At 32.2% G+C, this 16,675-nt stretch overlaps 1 protein-coding gene across 1 annotated transcript; it reads right to left on the bottom strand.

The window, feature by feature from the left end:
- Positions 1-2,263: 2,263 nt before the first annotated feature.
- On the bottom strand, positions 2,264-9,382 carry LOC130440817 (facilitated trehalose transporter Tret1-like). The gene is made up of 2 exons (XM_056774166.1): positions 9,206-9,382; positions 2,264-7,080 (listed from the first exon to the last, which is right to left on the bottom strand). Exons 1-2 carry the CDS (start codon positions 9,321-9,323, stop codon positions 5,702-5,704), a joined length of 1,497 nt encoding a protein of 498 aa, XP_056630144.1. The 5' UTR covers positions 9,324-9,382; the 3' UTR covers positions 2,264-5,701.
- Between the last annotated feature and the right edge of the window lie 7,293 nt (positions 9,383-16,675).

Genomic DNA, 16,675 nt, shown 5'->3' with positions numbered 1-16,675 from the left:
TTGTTGACATAAAAGCCCAAGCAGTAAAATTGAGATTAACGATTAACGATAATAATACCAAGCATGTGAAAACCACTTGCAGTACGGTTCTAATAAAAAATAAGGTGGTCATCTCTATAAGATTGTAGAGGAATTTATTTACCTCGGAGTGCTAGCTTACTAAGACTTCTAGGCTAAAAATTATTGTCGAAAGAAAGTTCTTAATCTAATAAAACCTAATGGATTTTTGAACGCAAAGTGCTACGAATAATCTTCAAGGATAAACGTGAAGGAAGCGTCGATATAATTTTGAGAAATTTTTGCGAACCTAATGTTGTAGGAGCAGTGGAAGTGAAAAGGTTGAGGTAGAGAGGGAACCTGACACGTATAAATGTTAGAACATCTTCATCATTATTCAGAAACAAACTTGAAGATAGATAAGGGATTAGCCAGCCTCAGTCAAGATGAACCGTCGGTGTAGGAATTGACAAACCAGAGTCAAGAGACATTGAAATGGTATTCACAAGAGGAGATAGTTAATACGCAAGATGATGGTATGATGAACAAAAGAGAAATATTAACTTTGTGTATCGATGTCATACCATCGCTCCAAAGATTGCGCCAAGAATCTTGGATGACGGGCTTAAAAATAAGCGTGAGATCATCTTACAAATTTTTGAAAACTTCTTAGTAGTAGCGATGTGAAGATTCATTTTCATTTGGTAGATGTCATGTACGTTCTGAACTACTGTGTGATCAATGAAAATGATTTTATATGACAGTATGTCGGGAATGATTTAAAAACATTCCTCCTTATAATTTTTTTCATTTTCTGGAAAATCGAGTGGCATGTAATCAAATCTTGGGAGTAAGGTGAATGTGGACAAAAAAACTCGTGGTATGACGAGTTGTGATCACGAAAAACAGGCCACCAATAAATTTTAAGTTCTCTTTTTATGCTCATCCTTGAGCAAATTTTTTTTGTAAAATACGGATTTTACATTTACCCTTAATGTTCTACTTTAGTTGATGGGATTTTTTAAGTTATATAAGTCGCTGTTGTCATTGGATCCGGTCAGTTCGGAAGCTATGCCATTGGTTCTAGGAGCACTTTAATTTTTGACCGACAATCCACCCAACGCAATCATAGGCGTCATTAATATCAGGGTACCTGAGAAATGTAATTTGGGAGATGACTACCCGAAGCAAAATCAGAATATACAAGACCAGTGTGAGACCAATAATGACATACGCAATAGAGACCAGAGCAGATAACACATTATTTGACCACAAGAAAAATGATGAAATAAGGGAGATATGTGACATCCAGGATGTAGTGAGATGGACGAGAAATCGGCGAAGGGAATGGAAAGACCACGTGGACAAAATGTTGGATGACAGATTGCAAAGGATGAAAAACCGAATACATCCCGACCACCACCTATAAGATGGTATAAAAGCTGGTCTTCATCATCCCATTGATGAAAACACAGGATCAAATCCTAGCGTACGATGAAGGCGAAGAAAGAAGAAGTCGCTGTGTTTTCATCAGGACCTCCATATTTTTGTTCCTGCATCAAACTCATAGGCTTAGCTCCTCTTTCCAGTAATAGCTGTGGCAATGAATTGTGAATCTACATGAAAACGATCTTCCAATTGAATGAAAAAGCACTTTATACTTATTCGTGCATATTTTTATTTGTTTTTGATGTCGAGGTCTCTCTCGAACCTTCCTCATTCTTTATAGAGTTATTAAATCATTTTTTGAAAGAAAACTAAATGCGTGTACGGGGTACACTGAAAACGACATCTGACAAAATCAGTTATGATAACATACTAATTAGTTTAAACTTCTTTAAAGATCATATCAGAAAATCTGGATCAGCGTATTTTGTCGAAAGGTACCTCTGTTCTATGGATCATTCATAAATTTTTGTACAAGATTATGACAAAGATGATTCTTTTTAAAGAAAACTTAATGCATGTACAGAGTCCACTGAAAACACGACATCTCACAAAATTAGTTATGATAACAAACTAATTAGTTTAAATTTCTTTAGAGATCATATCAGATAATCTGGAAAAGCGTATTTTGTCGAAAGGTACTTCTGTTCTATGGATCACATTTTTGTAGAAAGTTACGACAAAAAATGATTATTCTTCGCAACCATATAAATAATGGGAAATTAATTATTTTGAGGGTAAGATTAATACTGCAATATAATGCAAGGTCTAGATGTATCTGTATTTTTTTAATACCAGCGCTGGAGATTGACACAATATATTCACTATTATATTTTATTTTTTTATAAAAAAGTTACAAAATCTCTTGGTTTGCACATATTTTGTACTAATATACAACATTTTGTGCTTATAAATATGGCACTCCAATTTATAGTAGTTGAACAACTGATAAAAAATTAATATTTAATTATGATGATGGGAAATAATCATCAGTCGTTCATTATTATATTTGATTACTTTCATTATACTCCTATAATGTCAAAATAAAACTTTTTTTCATAGATATAGGAGTTTGTTAATATTTTCCCATCATATAAATTACACAAGTTAACAAAAAATAATTTTTGACTGTTCACAAAAAAAAAATAATGGTGGTAAATATTTGGTTTTGTACATTACCTATAGATTCAACAAAAAATTAATTGAGTTAAATTCAAATTATAAATGCTGTTTTAAACTTTTAAGTATGAAGAATATTCCAGACGGCCAAATTCCAGAGATTTCAATATGACTGGTTTTCAGGAAAAAATTTAATGTAGGTACAAATAACCATGCTACCCATGCTTTTATCTACGATACCAAAAACGTGAATTTTGTGAGAACCTTGAGATTACCATTACAAATAAGTTACCAGGAGTCCCCATCAATACTAAGTCAATTTTTTTCTGTTGTTATGGTAAATGTTTTATAAAAAAAAGTTTTAAGTAAAAATTGTAGATCACAAAATTATCTACAAAAACTGTCATTATCCTTTTATGGTTAGGAACTACCGTTTCTGAGATATCGCGATTCCAAAAGTGGTAAAAATTACATTATACGGGGGTTACGCCAAAAGTCAGTTAACGTTATCACAAGTAATCACTTGCATATGCTACATCGCGTTTACAGTATGGTCAGAGTTAGAGGAATTAGTGGAGTGAAAAGTTTAATCGACTCAAGTATTTAAAGAAATGAAAGGAATTAAGAAGACGGTTTATACAAAATCACTCCACCTCGTATTATAGCAGGATGGAAGTTAATATTTGTATTATGCGGCCATGAAGCAAATGAGGAGAATAAAAACACTAAAAGTTTGCAGAAACTACTAGTCCTCCATCTTAAGAAATAATTTTCAAAGAAATTCGAGTTCGTGCAAAAGTTGTAGCACGGATTTTGAGTACGAGAACGCTAAATTATCACAAACTCTTCCTGAAACTCATCTCAAAGGGTGAAATTGACTGTATTCCAGGTACGAGTATGATTTCCGTGGCGTCTGGATTTGCTATGCCATTTTGTGAATCGACTGAAAATAAATCGAAAATGAAGAATAAAATATATTTGTATATATCAACCTAACCTAACCCGACTTTCTCGTGGTGCACGTTGAGTGTAAAAAGTTCAAAACTCGTGAATTTGTTACAGCCAAAATTGTCTAAATTTTTTTCGCGTGAGGATTATTTCAGTTTTATTTCATTATCATATAAATAATATAAAACTTATATAATAAAAAATCTTTTGTTTATTGAATTACAATATTCATATTAAATTAGAAGTGATAAAATATTCATTTGAAACGAAGTATTGAACGCAATCTGTTCAATAAAGCGAATTTTCAATTAACGTTTGATTATAACTTTAAGTATCGATATCTCGAAAACGAAGTGAGATATCAAAAAATTCCATTCTCCATTTTCGATTTATTTTGGTTAGGTTAGGTTGATTGAGCCTAATCCCCGCCACGGAAATCGTACTCTCCCCGTATTCCAGATACATCCGGAATGAAAGAAATGTTTAAATTTCTAAAAAACAGATGAACTGAAGGATGTTTGGAAAAGATGTTCTAATATCGTTACTAAATATTAATAATTGAAATGTAGTGAATATTCCACAATTCTTTCATGCCTACTAGAGAAACCACGATAAAAAAATCGAGTCATCAAATACACGACCTCATAGTGTGAAATATGTGCGTTTGATATAGATAGATAGATCCACAATTCTTTCCATGACACTCACTGTTTACTACGAAAATATTGAAAAAATTTTGATCATGAGTAACTTATTTAGCACATATGGGATCGATGGGGATTTGTTACTAATGTGCACCCAAAGTATCCAGTATAAATCAGCTCTGTGGGAATTTATATTTAGTCGCTTGTCGTCACAGCTACAGGTAAGCGGACAAACGATTCAAAGAACGTCTAGTTTCAAATATCTTGGCTACATTCCTGAACAACCGGATCCAGATAAGGAAATAAAATTTACAATTGAGGTAGCTCGTGCAACATCCGGAAACGGATGATCAAATGTTACATATGATCAGTTTTTTTATATGGTGTCGAAGCATACACTTTAAAAATATCTACCGCTTATGGTGGGTCCACACGATACAGACTTTTGTTCGTACAGATATCTGCACAGTCTATGAAGTCGGAGTAAAAAATTTTACCCATACATGTCTGTACAGACTTTTCGTGAGAAAATACAATTTATATTTTTTAGATACGATAAATACGCAGACTTACATGTATACTCCGACTTTTGGATCGCACCGACATTTGTCTGTATTGTCTAGTTTGCACAGACAAAATTCTATAGAATTTTAGAGAAATATGTTTCGTGTGGACCCACTATTAGAGACTTTTGAAATGCGGTTATAGAGGCGCATTCTCAAGATACCGTACAAATAAACTATGCAGTCCTTAACAGAGCAAATTCTGTTCGTGAGTTGGTGGATAACATTAAATGCAGGAATATAGCTTATTTGAGTTTATCTTCCCGTGGGTAAAGTTAAAGATCGTAGAGGAATTAGAAGGAAACAAGCCTCTTGGTTGAAGAATATAAAGAATGGACTGGGTTAAGAGAAGCTGGACAGTTATTTAGACTAGCTCAAGATAGAAAGAGTTTTGCCATGCTGATCGCCAACGTAAAGGGGACTTGATACGGCTCGCTCAGAAGAAGGAAGGAAATTTCTGTTAATCGAATAGTTTATTTTGACCTAATAACATAAATGGATAGTTCCAGGTTGAGCTAGAAATTTCTAAGCAATTATTTGTAAAATGCTTAATACCTTTGAAGGTAGGGCTTGTAGAATGACCACGAAAGTACAATCAGTTCAAAACTGAGATAGAAAGAAGGGAAAGAAGAGAATTTTGAACAATTTTTTTCAGAAAAATATCATGGCAATGTTATGGGTGATTTTTTTTGAGAGGAATCATTCACTTGAGCAAATAAACACTAAAAATATTTATATTTTTAACGCTTCCTGTTTTTTTTAAACATATATAAAATAAAATTAATTCTTGTCTTTCAATTTACAACCAAAACTGAAAAAAATTGAGATTTACGTGAATTTTTGTTTAGATAGCATCAAAATCACAAAATTAATGAGTCTAAAGTATCTTTTCTTATATTAATCATACTTAATCGAAATTGGATATAAAAAATCTTGTTAACTTGTGTTATCCTAAACTAGTTGACATTTTTCAGAGTCAGTCTTTCATCGTGGAATTTTCTCATCAAATATATAATCCACCAAAACAATGCTCTTCGGTTTAGGTCGTAGAGCGTTTTGTATTTCTTCAAAGCTTTTTCCTTTCGTTTCCGGAACAACTAAAGCGACAAAGATACACGACAAACCGGTTAAAGTACCGAACATTATAAATACTCCGCCCATTCCAAGAGTATCTCGGAGTAAAGGAAAAGATGCGTTCACAAATGAATTTAATAATAAACAAAACGATGTTGATATAGTGACACAAAGGGATTTGGTATTAGTTGTAAATAATTCTCCACATAACGTCCAAGGTATAAAACCGTAACCTACGTTGAGAAATATGTAAAAACCGATTAGACCTGCGAGAGGTAACCAAAATATACTATCAACGTTACAGTTATAATCTTTTAATACGAAAAATATACCAATCGACAGCATGGATAAAGACAGACCTGTCGAAGAAATGTGTAGGAGAATTTTTCTACCAACGCGATCTACTAAAACGGTTGAAAACAGACTGAATATTATTTGGACGAAACCGATGATGACGCATGCTACAGCTGGCGGAATAACTCCTCCGCTGGCCTCAAGAATTTGTTGCAAAAAAGCTAAAATAAAACCAACACCTGTTATTTGTTGTATCAAAAACATAGAACAGGAAATGAATAAACCTCTTATAACAACAGGAGAATTGAAGAGCTCCTTCAAAGAAACTTTATCTCCGTTTTTAGTATTTTGTTCTACTAAGATTAAATATTGTAATTCTTTCTCTATATTGGAAGACTTACGTATTCTCTTCAAATTCTTTCTAGCTTCCTCATGATCGTCTTTACTAACTAAATATCGCGGACTTTCGGGAATAAGAAAGAAATAAGAACAAATGAAAATAGAAACTGGTGTTAATAGAATGTAAGCGAATGTTCTTATGCTCACTAAAGGACCTATTCCGAAACAGAGCAAATGTCCTATACCACTCATAATACCAAAAATACCTCCTAGTGTACCCCTATTAGAATCTTCACTAATTTCGCCTATAAAACTTGGTAAAACATTGAGGACGCAACCTGCACTACTGCCTAAAATTAACCTCGCCAAATATAGCAAGTAAATATTTGTAGCGTTAGCTGTTAATATTAACAAAATTACAGTTGGAATACTAAAAACAAACAATGTTTTCTTTCGACCAAGCTTCTCGGCAACATATCCTGATAGTAAAGTCCCAATGACAGATCCAGCTGAGCCTAACGAGGCTATACAAGATTCTTCAAAGGTCGTTACAGGTCTTCCCAAAGGATTTATGTTTTTGTCGTTGCTTGATAGGAGTGGTATCGATGGTGATGCCCATGAAAATACACTTGCCGTGTTGATTGATAGGAGGTTCACTAAAAATGAAGAAATATAAATAAATAAACTCAACTTACAATATAAACGTGTCGTCATCACCCCACAATCGCATCTATGTGAAGTCATTAAAACGCATAAATGAATAAATGACGCAATAATTTCTTTATTTATCATCTTAACTTTTTGTATATATTATTTTTTTTTTTCATAAAAACTGAGACCTCTCTTTAAGACTAAAAATCTAAATATTCCGCAATAGCTTTTAACCCCCTACAAGGACCAGATTCGTCCATTTGTGGAATGTTTCTCGCACTTTTGAAGCTTGGCTGAGGATGGTCGACTCGATAAGGAAGAAGCTCGATTTATAGGCGATCGAAAGTTGACCAGAAACGTCTTAGAGCATAAAGGGAGGTCATTGACCTATTGCTACCACGGCCAATGCTCTTCCGATTTGTCCAACATAATTCTGCTTAGAGCAGTATTTGCAAGATCTACTCGATAGGCAGACGTGGCACATGAGCATCGAGTTCGCCTGCAGACGCCCTTAACATCAATATTTAAAAATTATTACTAATGAACATCATACAACTAGAACCATTACTAAAATTTATGCCTTGGGACGTTAGGAAGCTTCGCAACACATTACAAGCAGTGGTCTGTATATTGCTTTGGTTCTGGTATTCCTAAATGTATTTATACCAACTGGATTTGCAGTGCATTTTCTATTCTCGTATTTCAGGAAAAACGACTGACTTTCTTTTTTGTACTTGGAAGGTGTTTTATCAATGATTTATTAGTTATTTCAATATCTTCTACTAATAACCTACAGGCTCCAAATAAATCGAAAATAGTTGTAATCTTAACCATCTGGTGCCTTGTTTATTTATAAACTTTTTAACTTGTTCATGTGTGAGAATTTTTTGATTTTTTGGGACGATATCCTTAACTTTTCTGTTTTAAATACTAGTGTATTGTAGTGTCTTATTTATTTTGTGCTACCACTTTCTAGTTTTTCGATAATTAAAAATTGTAACTATCAAGGTAGATACGTTCGAAAAGTTTGAAATACTACCAAAATAACAAAAGCAAGCTTTTGTTATTAACCAGCGCGTTGGCAACGTTTGTCATTCACAACATCTTTGTGATCATTTGAAGATTAAAATGCATTTTGAAGTTCAATGTCATTTCAAATTTGCTCATTTTATTATGAAAATAGAACAGTTACTCTAAAAACAATGTATGACATTAGCGTTAAAAGTGATTTACTTGTTGTTCGTGAAATCGTGAAATCACTTACACAAACTAAAACATCATTTAAAACACTCACATCATAAATAACTGTTTCTAATTCTAGAAATAAATCTTTGCGCAAGTTATTTTTTTATATATATTATCTAAGACTATAAGAATAAGTACTAAGAAACAAATATGAAGAAAAAACTTGACTCTAAAAAATTGATTGTTTGTTTTTAGATACTGTCCATTAATTAGTAGATACAGTATTTATATTACTTCGTAAAAGTTCGTGCCAATGGAAAAAGAAAGCAGCTCTTGTCATTAGTACTGAATATCGCCTAGTAGAATTGGAGTTGAAAAATATTTCTTTACAGATTCCTCTACTTAAATTTTCCGATAGTTTTAACTGGCACTGAATTATTTGAAAAAACTTGTATCATTTATACTAATTAAGTTTTATTTTCATTTCAATATGTTCTAAACTGTTTATAGAACTCCTTCACTTTTCACCTTTTTCCTTTACTTTTTGCACAAATAATAAAAATTTTCAAAACATTCTATAAAACCAAAAACCTAGAAAATTGCGCACTCGATGTTTTTGTTAACTTCTGTCTTTATTACATTCTCAACATTTTGAAGAACTAGGTCGAAATAAGAAATTTTTAGCTTAAATTTAGAAGTCTTTTATACACCTTACAGTATAATACATTCTATAGTTGGTCGTGCAGAATTTCTTAGAACTTCCTGCGTGATTGCTTTCGAACTGATCATATATTTTTTAAGGTATACAATCACTACGATGAAAATCGTTTCATTTCAAAGGACAAGAATTGTCTTTGAATATAGTATCTTGGGCAAAGGAAGAAGAAAATTTTTCTGACCATCTGTTTGATAAAACTAGATAGTTAGTTAATAGAATGGACTTACCTGCAAAAGCAGCTTGGTACAAAGCAAAGTTGAAAGGCATCTTGAAAGTGGTAATTTCACCAGTTCGGGAAATATTTAAATTTAATTTTAAATAAATATTTGTAGTAGATTTTCTCATACATATTTGTTGAGATAAGTCTATATATAAACTTAACGAGTTTGTTCAGGGCAAATGACGTCGTTTTATGCTGAGAGGTACTTGACATTAATTAATACAATCTTAAAAAAATCGATAATTGGTGCGTGATATTTTTTTCTATTGTATAAATAATGAGAATTTCAATAATATGATTTCAATGAAACTCAGTTTTTCTAAAGATTATCATTCCTCCAACTCTAGTTTCGTTTATAGAAATTTTAGACGTTCTTTTCGGCAGATTTACAAATACAAGAATTCTAAATTATTACTAAAGCTTGATTAGTTATGTTGATTTCATAAATAGTTCATTGATTCTTCCCAATTCTATTTTCTGCGAGAAAAATTATCCTTTCTGAGTAATTCTCAATTTAAACATGTCATGTATAATCTAGACCATTCTTACTAATGTAGGATATCTCGTTTTTTCTCTTCACATATCTCATGTTTGGCCATCCTTTTTTCCTTATAGTTTGTCACCTGTCATTCCTCTGTAACAATTTTATATTCTCTCTTACTTAAACTGCGATCCTTCCAACCTAATTTCCGTTTATTCAGAAAATCTATTGTAGATCTACGTGGTCAATTATGCATAAGTATTAGTACATTGTCTGGAATACTTCCCTCTAACTCCTTTATTCATTTAGAGAATCCTTAGATTATTGAAGCACTAAAAACAAGATGAAAATATCTCTTCTTGGCCCCCCTTTTAACGTTTTACTGTTGTCAAATCACCAACTTTTCGTTGGAGCAGCTTTTAGAAATGATATAATTTATTTATAAACTAGGAAATTTATAATGTAACTTTGGTGGCATTGGAAGAGTGGAAACTGGATTTTGCTTTTTCAAATTACGTGTTGTGTTTTCCACTTACATACTCAAACACTAATGGATATTGTTCTGTTGACTTCTTTTTTTTTGTGCAAATTCCAATGATCGTGATTTGACAAGGCAGTTTGTAATATGTATGTATAAACAAAATCACATTCAAGTCAAAATTGATATCCCGTTATCGTTATATTTCATTTTTTTTAACTATTTTTTCAACATTTGCTGTCTTTTCAATCATACGAAGGTTGCTACTAAAGTTTTTAGTAATGGTAACAGTAATGGGAATAAGTGCTATTTGAACATGGATGTGATGATTTTCCACGACTTTTAACGTGAATTTAACCAACAGCAGTGTGCCCAGCAACTCGCTTCAACCTTTGGTCGCATTTTGCTATAGTATGAAAATCGTGAAAAATCGGCCGTTGTATCAGAAAACATCAATGCTATGCGTAAACTGATATTGCAAGATCGTCATTTTACATACCGTGAGATTGAGGCATATTTGGGCATTAGTTTCACTCGCAAACATTCAATATTGTAGGTACATTTGACTGTCGAACATATTTGCTCGCGTTGGATACCGTATGACAATCGTTGAAAAAACACCTTGTGGCACCTAGACAAAAATCGCCTATATATTCTTTCAAGACGAGCCTAAACCAACAAAAGTTGTTCGCGCACGAAGCAATTCGAAGCAAATGGTGGAATAATTGAAGATATTAATTGTAGCAACGTAGAACGGTCAAGTCTGAATGGTACACCTGTATTTGTTTGTGAGAAATGTTCAAAAGAATCAGGGAAACCAATCGCAGAAGACGGATCGTTCTCCACCAAGACAATGCGAGCTCTCTTACATCAGTTCAAACAAAACGTTTTTCTACGCCTGAATAAGCGGTTGATGCGTTAAAATTTCATGTTTTGGAAGTACCTCGATGGATATGGAAAAAAATGCTTCGACAATTGGTTCAAACGTATCCGAAAGTGTGATCTTGAAAAACAAAAAGTCATAACTTGAGTAGCAACCCTCGTATTTCTTTATAATGTTTATCTAAGTTTTACTTTTAATCTAATTTTTCTTCGGTAATCAATTTATGCAAGTATTCAACTGTTTTTTTTTTAAATATATTTCTATGCCTTGTTTAGTTTCTTTTACTAATCCTAGATATTCATAGTCGTATGTTTGATTTGTTATTTGTATTTTTATTTTCTGCCCATTTTTATTTATCTTCATAGCTTTTCTTTATCAATATTCATAATATTTTGTGTTCCACGTGTACCTTTTAACTATATTAAGTGTTACATGATATTATATCATTACATTTTTTTCTTTTATATCGTCAATGAATATTATAAAAAGCTGTTCTATTTATAATAACCCTTTATCTGTGAGACATATTTCTGATTTTCTGTTATCGTTGATTACTTACTTTATTGTTTTTGTTTGCATACTTTTATCATATTTTCATTTCTCTGTGATATATTTTTGACTAATTTTTTTTAGTTGGTACTCTATTCAACACTGTTTCTTTGTTCAGTTTGTTGTAATGTAAATGTGTGATTCTTAGTGCTATTTCCCTGTTTGAAAATACTATTACTAATACCACTTGTGTTAATATATACATCCCACAAAAATGATCGCAAACTGGTATTTTAGAATATTTTTAATACTTAATTTTAGTTTTTTGGGACAATCTGTATATGTATCAACTCAATAGATATTTCTGGTTTCTTATCATGGGCTAAAAAATATCACAATTTCTTACAAATTTTTTTGGAAGCAAAAATGCTCGAGTAAATCATTTCTATTTTGGATAATGCATTGAGATCGAGAATTTTAAAAGCAAATTGTGTTATTGTATAGTGAAAATTTAAATTTATTTTATTAATATTGAATGTGCCTCAACGTTTAACTAGACATGTGATGAATGAAGAAGCCGCTAGAATCGTCGCGCTCATACAAGACGGCCACAGTCAAAGATACGTCGCCGGGGTAATTGGAGTTCAACAAAGCACCATATCCAGAGTTGTTATTCGCTACCAAGAAATAGAGCAGCTAACCAGAAGACCCGGACAAGGCCGCGAAAGGGTAACTTCCGTAGTAGATGATAGTTCAAAGGCTGCAAACAGATCTGTTGGCTGCTCGTAATGTCTGAATAAGCCTACAAACAGTTCGAAATAAGCTGAGAGAAGCAGGAATACGAGCCAGAGTGCCAGCTAGAGGTCCACGTCTTACCAGAGAACATCGAGTAGCAAGATTGTAGAGCACGCAACTTGGAATATTCAAGATTGGTCCAATATTTTATTCACGGATGAATCAAGATTTTGTCTGAGGAATTTCTTTCGAGGGTCGCACGGAGTTAGTACCAATGAATGATGGAAGACTAAATGCTGACAGGTACATAACCAAAATCCTAGAACCCCATGTAGTGCCTTATATGCCTCATATCGGTCACAACTCTGTGCTAATGCACGATAATGCTCGTCCACACGCTGCTAGAGTGATTCGGCAGTACTTAGAAGAGGTCGAAATACCCACCCTGAATTGGCCTGCACGTAGTCCGGACCTTAACCCAATAGAGCATGTCTGGGACCATCTAGGATTGCAAATTCAGCAGCATCTGGCACCAATAAGAACAGTACATGATCATCAAAATGTTCTTTTTAACTTCTGGAAAAATATGTCGCTAGCATACGTCCAGAACCTGTTTAGAAACCTTCCAATACGAATGGAAGCTCTAATTAGAAATTCATTGGCTGGTTTCAGTTTAACGTTAATTTTTTTGTATAGAAGTTTTGTACAATTTTTTTGATATTTTCTATGTTTTGATAAATCAAACTTTCTGTCCTCTGTAGATTAAATTGATATAAAATAAATGTTGTTGTTGCAAAAGGCGTATAATTATCGCATCACTCATTATTTTTTAAATATTTTAAATGTGTTCCCTGTTTTTCGAAATAAAATAATCGAAAATAAAATTGGAAAAACAGGCAACACATTTAAAATATTTAAAAAATAATGAGTGATGCGATAATTTTTGTGGGGTGTATATTTTCTATCTGGTTCTTATATTTAGGATTTCTTCGTATACTTCAAACACTATGTTAATTAGTGTGATTTTATGATAATTACTACAGTCCTTCTTATGTATTGGTTTTTCAAGTATTTTCCCTTCTTCCAGAATTCAATTTAAAACAATTTAAGTAAACTTATCCTTCGTTTTTAATTCACATTATATATTTACCTCATAATAAATATCGGAAGCCTACCCTGGCGACTGAACTAACAAAATTTTACAAAAATTGCTCAAATAAAATTTCATCAAATAAAATTTTTCTTTAAGTCTTATTTTAATAATATGTGATAAGAGCTTGTGATGTACACGTGCATTTTCATAGAAAAATTAGAAAATTTGAGATGAAAATTTCATTTACATTATAATATTTTAACTGAAAAATCTTGATTAATTTATATTAGTTATTATATTATTTATATTATATTTAGTTATTATTAAGATTATCAGAAAAAAAATAGAAAACGTATAATGATGGAATCAAATCTGTCATAAATGATAAGAATGAATTAATGATGACAAACTTTTCCAAAGTTTTTTATTCATATCATCTAAATTTTCTTGATTTTAGATCTCTTCTGTTTTAAAATTGGTTCTTTTTTCAATAATTTTTGAAAGATTGATAAAAAATTGACGTTTCGATTTAACTTTATCAAAATATGATATTTTTTATTTTTTTCCCTAAACCACTAAAATCGCTGCAGCGAACAAAATAAGCAACATAATTTGGAATTTTCTCTATAAATCGAGTGGAAAATAGTAAAGATGGAAAATGTAATGCAATTCATAGTAAATGCTGGAAATAACCACCTCAATCCAAAATTCATAGTTCCATCTCGCCAGCAACGAAAAGGAAATTGCATTTAGAAAATGCCAAAATAGTCAAATCAATTTAAGTGCTTTAATGAAAAAAAGGAAACATTGCAATACATTAAACTTTATAAGTTATGCAATATGTCCAAAGGATGATTTTTTATCTTCGAAACTGTTAGAGAATGAGGTGCTAATTAAGTGCTCGCTAAATAATCAGAAGACAGTCGAGAAATATCATTTCTACAGTGGTTGCAGACCTGGAAACCACAATGCCTGATGTACTAAGTCTTCACATATGATTTTCGTCATCTAAATTTCCCACAAGCACCTAATGTTCCTGCTCAGTTGATATCTGATTGAGTATTGATCTTAATTTTAGAGATAACTAATTTTTAGATTCGTTATCTCGCGGAAATTAACTCGTTTATTAATTATTCGGGCACTTTCGCGAAATTGACTCTACAGCACCTTATTTTATTACTTCAACAATCAATGTATTGTAATTGGACGTAATTAAGCAGAAAACGTTCAACCCACAAATGATAAATTTTGATAATTTGAACTTAAAGTTTATTGATGTGCCCTTTAAACCTAAAATAATTAAATTAAATGTCACATTGCTTTTCTTATGTAGCTGCAGCTGTAATGGTATTATAACATGATAATTTACTTTGAATTCCAAAAATTTTGGAGTAATTTGCAAATTTGTTGATTAAGAGAAAAATATTGAGTAAGTAAACATTTTGGCAGAAGATGGGTTGGCACGTTTCAAGTAAATAAAAAAAGTGAAATATTTTACTGTACTAAACCGAAACAAAAATCCAAGAATATATCTTTGAAGGTACAAAAAAATCAATTATTATGAAAAAGAAACAAAAATTTAAATTCCATCTGACTCTATATCGAAGTCTAACTCATTATTGAACTCAACAATGTCTTCTATGATTCTTGGAGAGCTCGTAAAATTCGTATAAAAGGGTTTTGCATCGTCTGGTATAAGATTCAAGTTGCTGTCAATGTGAAAACATCGAATTCATCCAAGAGGTTTGGATTCTTTCCCACAAATTAAACATTATAAAATTTATGCGTAAAATTGTAAGGAAGAAAACGTCCAATCCTCTTGGACGATTTCAATGAAAAAATAACCATAGAATTTTTTACGTAATATTATTTGGAAAAAAGGAATCCAACCCACTTAAGATGTTTCTACAATTTATTGTGGTAGAAAATCAAAACGAAATTTGTTCTGACAGAATACATCCAAACCACTTGGACTTATTGTGAACATGAAAGTTTCATTTTGTAATTATGTGGGTTAAAATTTTACAGATTATCGGTACAAAAACATTTGATTTGACTTGGACGATTTCTGCAATTTATTAAAACGACATTTTTAAATTTTGTTAAAGCAAAAACTCATTTTTTATAATTTGTGGGTTGGACGTTTTCTGCTTAACTACGTCCAATTATTTTCATTGCGTTGCTGGCATCACGTTTTCCTAGCCCCGCAACTTTGAGTATTCCGTTACTGTGAAAGCATCTAGCTTTGGCATTTTCTAAATGGAATTTCGAAGATTTTAGGTGTATTTCTTATAGTGTCACATACTATTCTTCAAATCGTTAATATCAACTATGAGTGTCGTGTAGACTATTGATTTATAATTTTCCTTTCCATTCTTTCAAACACTCTTTGTGTAGCTTTAAAAAATGCTTAATTTGGAATCGTTGTAATGCTGGAAGATGAATTTTTTGCCTACCAGGCGCTGACCGGAACGTATTACATTTTCCTTTAATATTTTTTTAAACTCTTCTTTTCCAAAGTCTCTAGTCGCCCTTCTTCCAAAACACCCCTAAACCATCTTCGTGCCTCCGCCGTGGTTTGCAGCCAGGACTTAACATTTGTTCTTCTTTACGCACAAACACTCTCCTCTTAAGCCCAAAAACTTCATACATTCCATAAAACGCTCCCTCATTCGTCTTGGTGTTCATACTTTAAAACTTTGACTTATCACGCTCCAAAACTCACTTCATGTGTTTAATTTTTATGTCCTTTAGCTCATAGCAAACTCTCAATTTTATATTGACGTCTCAAAGGAGGTTTCTTCACTGCCACCCTTTAAAAAGATCAGCTTCTCACTATACAAATACTAAATGGCAGATCTCCAGATTCACTGATCTGAGCTGCTATCTTTGGTCCTGTGAGTATCTATCACGTGTACAGACCAATACATTATGTTTATCTTCACCGGTTGTGGTCGCCCCGAACATTTTCCATCGCCAAAGCTCCTGGCGATTAATGTAGTAGAGTTTCAACCTATAGTTCCCTAGTTTTATCCATTTTAATACTTGCAAGACCGAATTTTCGAGAAAGAAAATAATTCGCATACGAAAAGTTCCAAAAAGAATAAATCACAGGACGTTCTTACGTCTCATACGGCTTAAACTAAACTACAATCATAACATAAACATTGAAAAAATAATTTTATATTAATAATCCATATAAATTATTGTTTGTATTATATTTTAATATAGGAATTTTTTAAATTTACTAATCAGATATATTTTTTTGTCAGCTTATGTTTTTTAACACTGTATTATTTCCGTATTGATGTCTTTTTA

Source organism: Diorhabda sublineata, chromosome 2, assembly GCF_026230105.1.
Source record: "Diorhabda sublineata isolate icDioSubl1.1 chromosome 2, icDioSubl1.1, whole genome shotgun sequence".
In the NCBI taxonomy this organism is placed as follows: domain Eukaryota; kingdom Metazoa; phylum Arthropoda; class Insecta; order Coleoptera; family Chrysomelidae; genus Diorhabda; species Diorhabda sublineata.
This window is presented reverse-complemented; position numbering and strand designations above follow the sequence as displayed.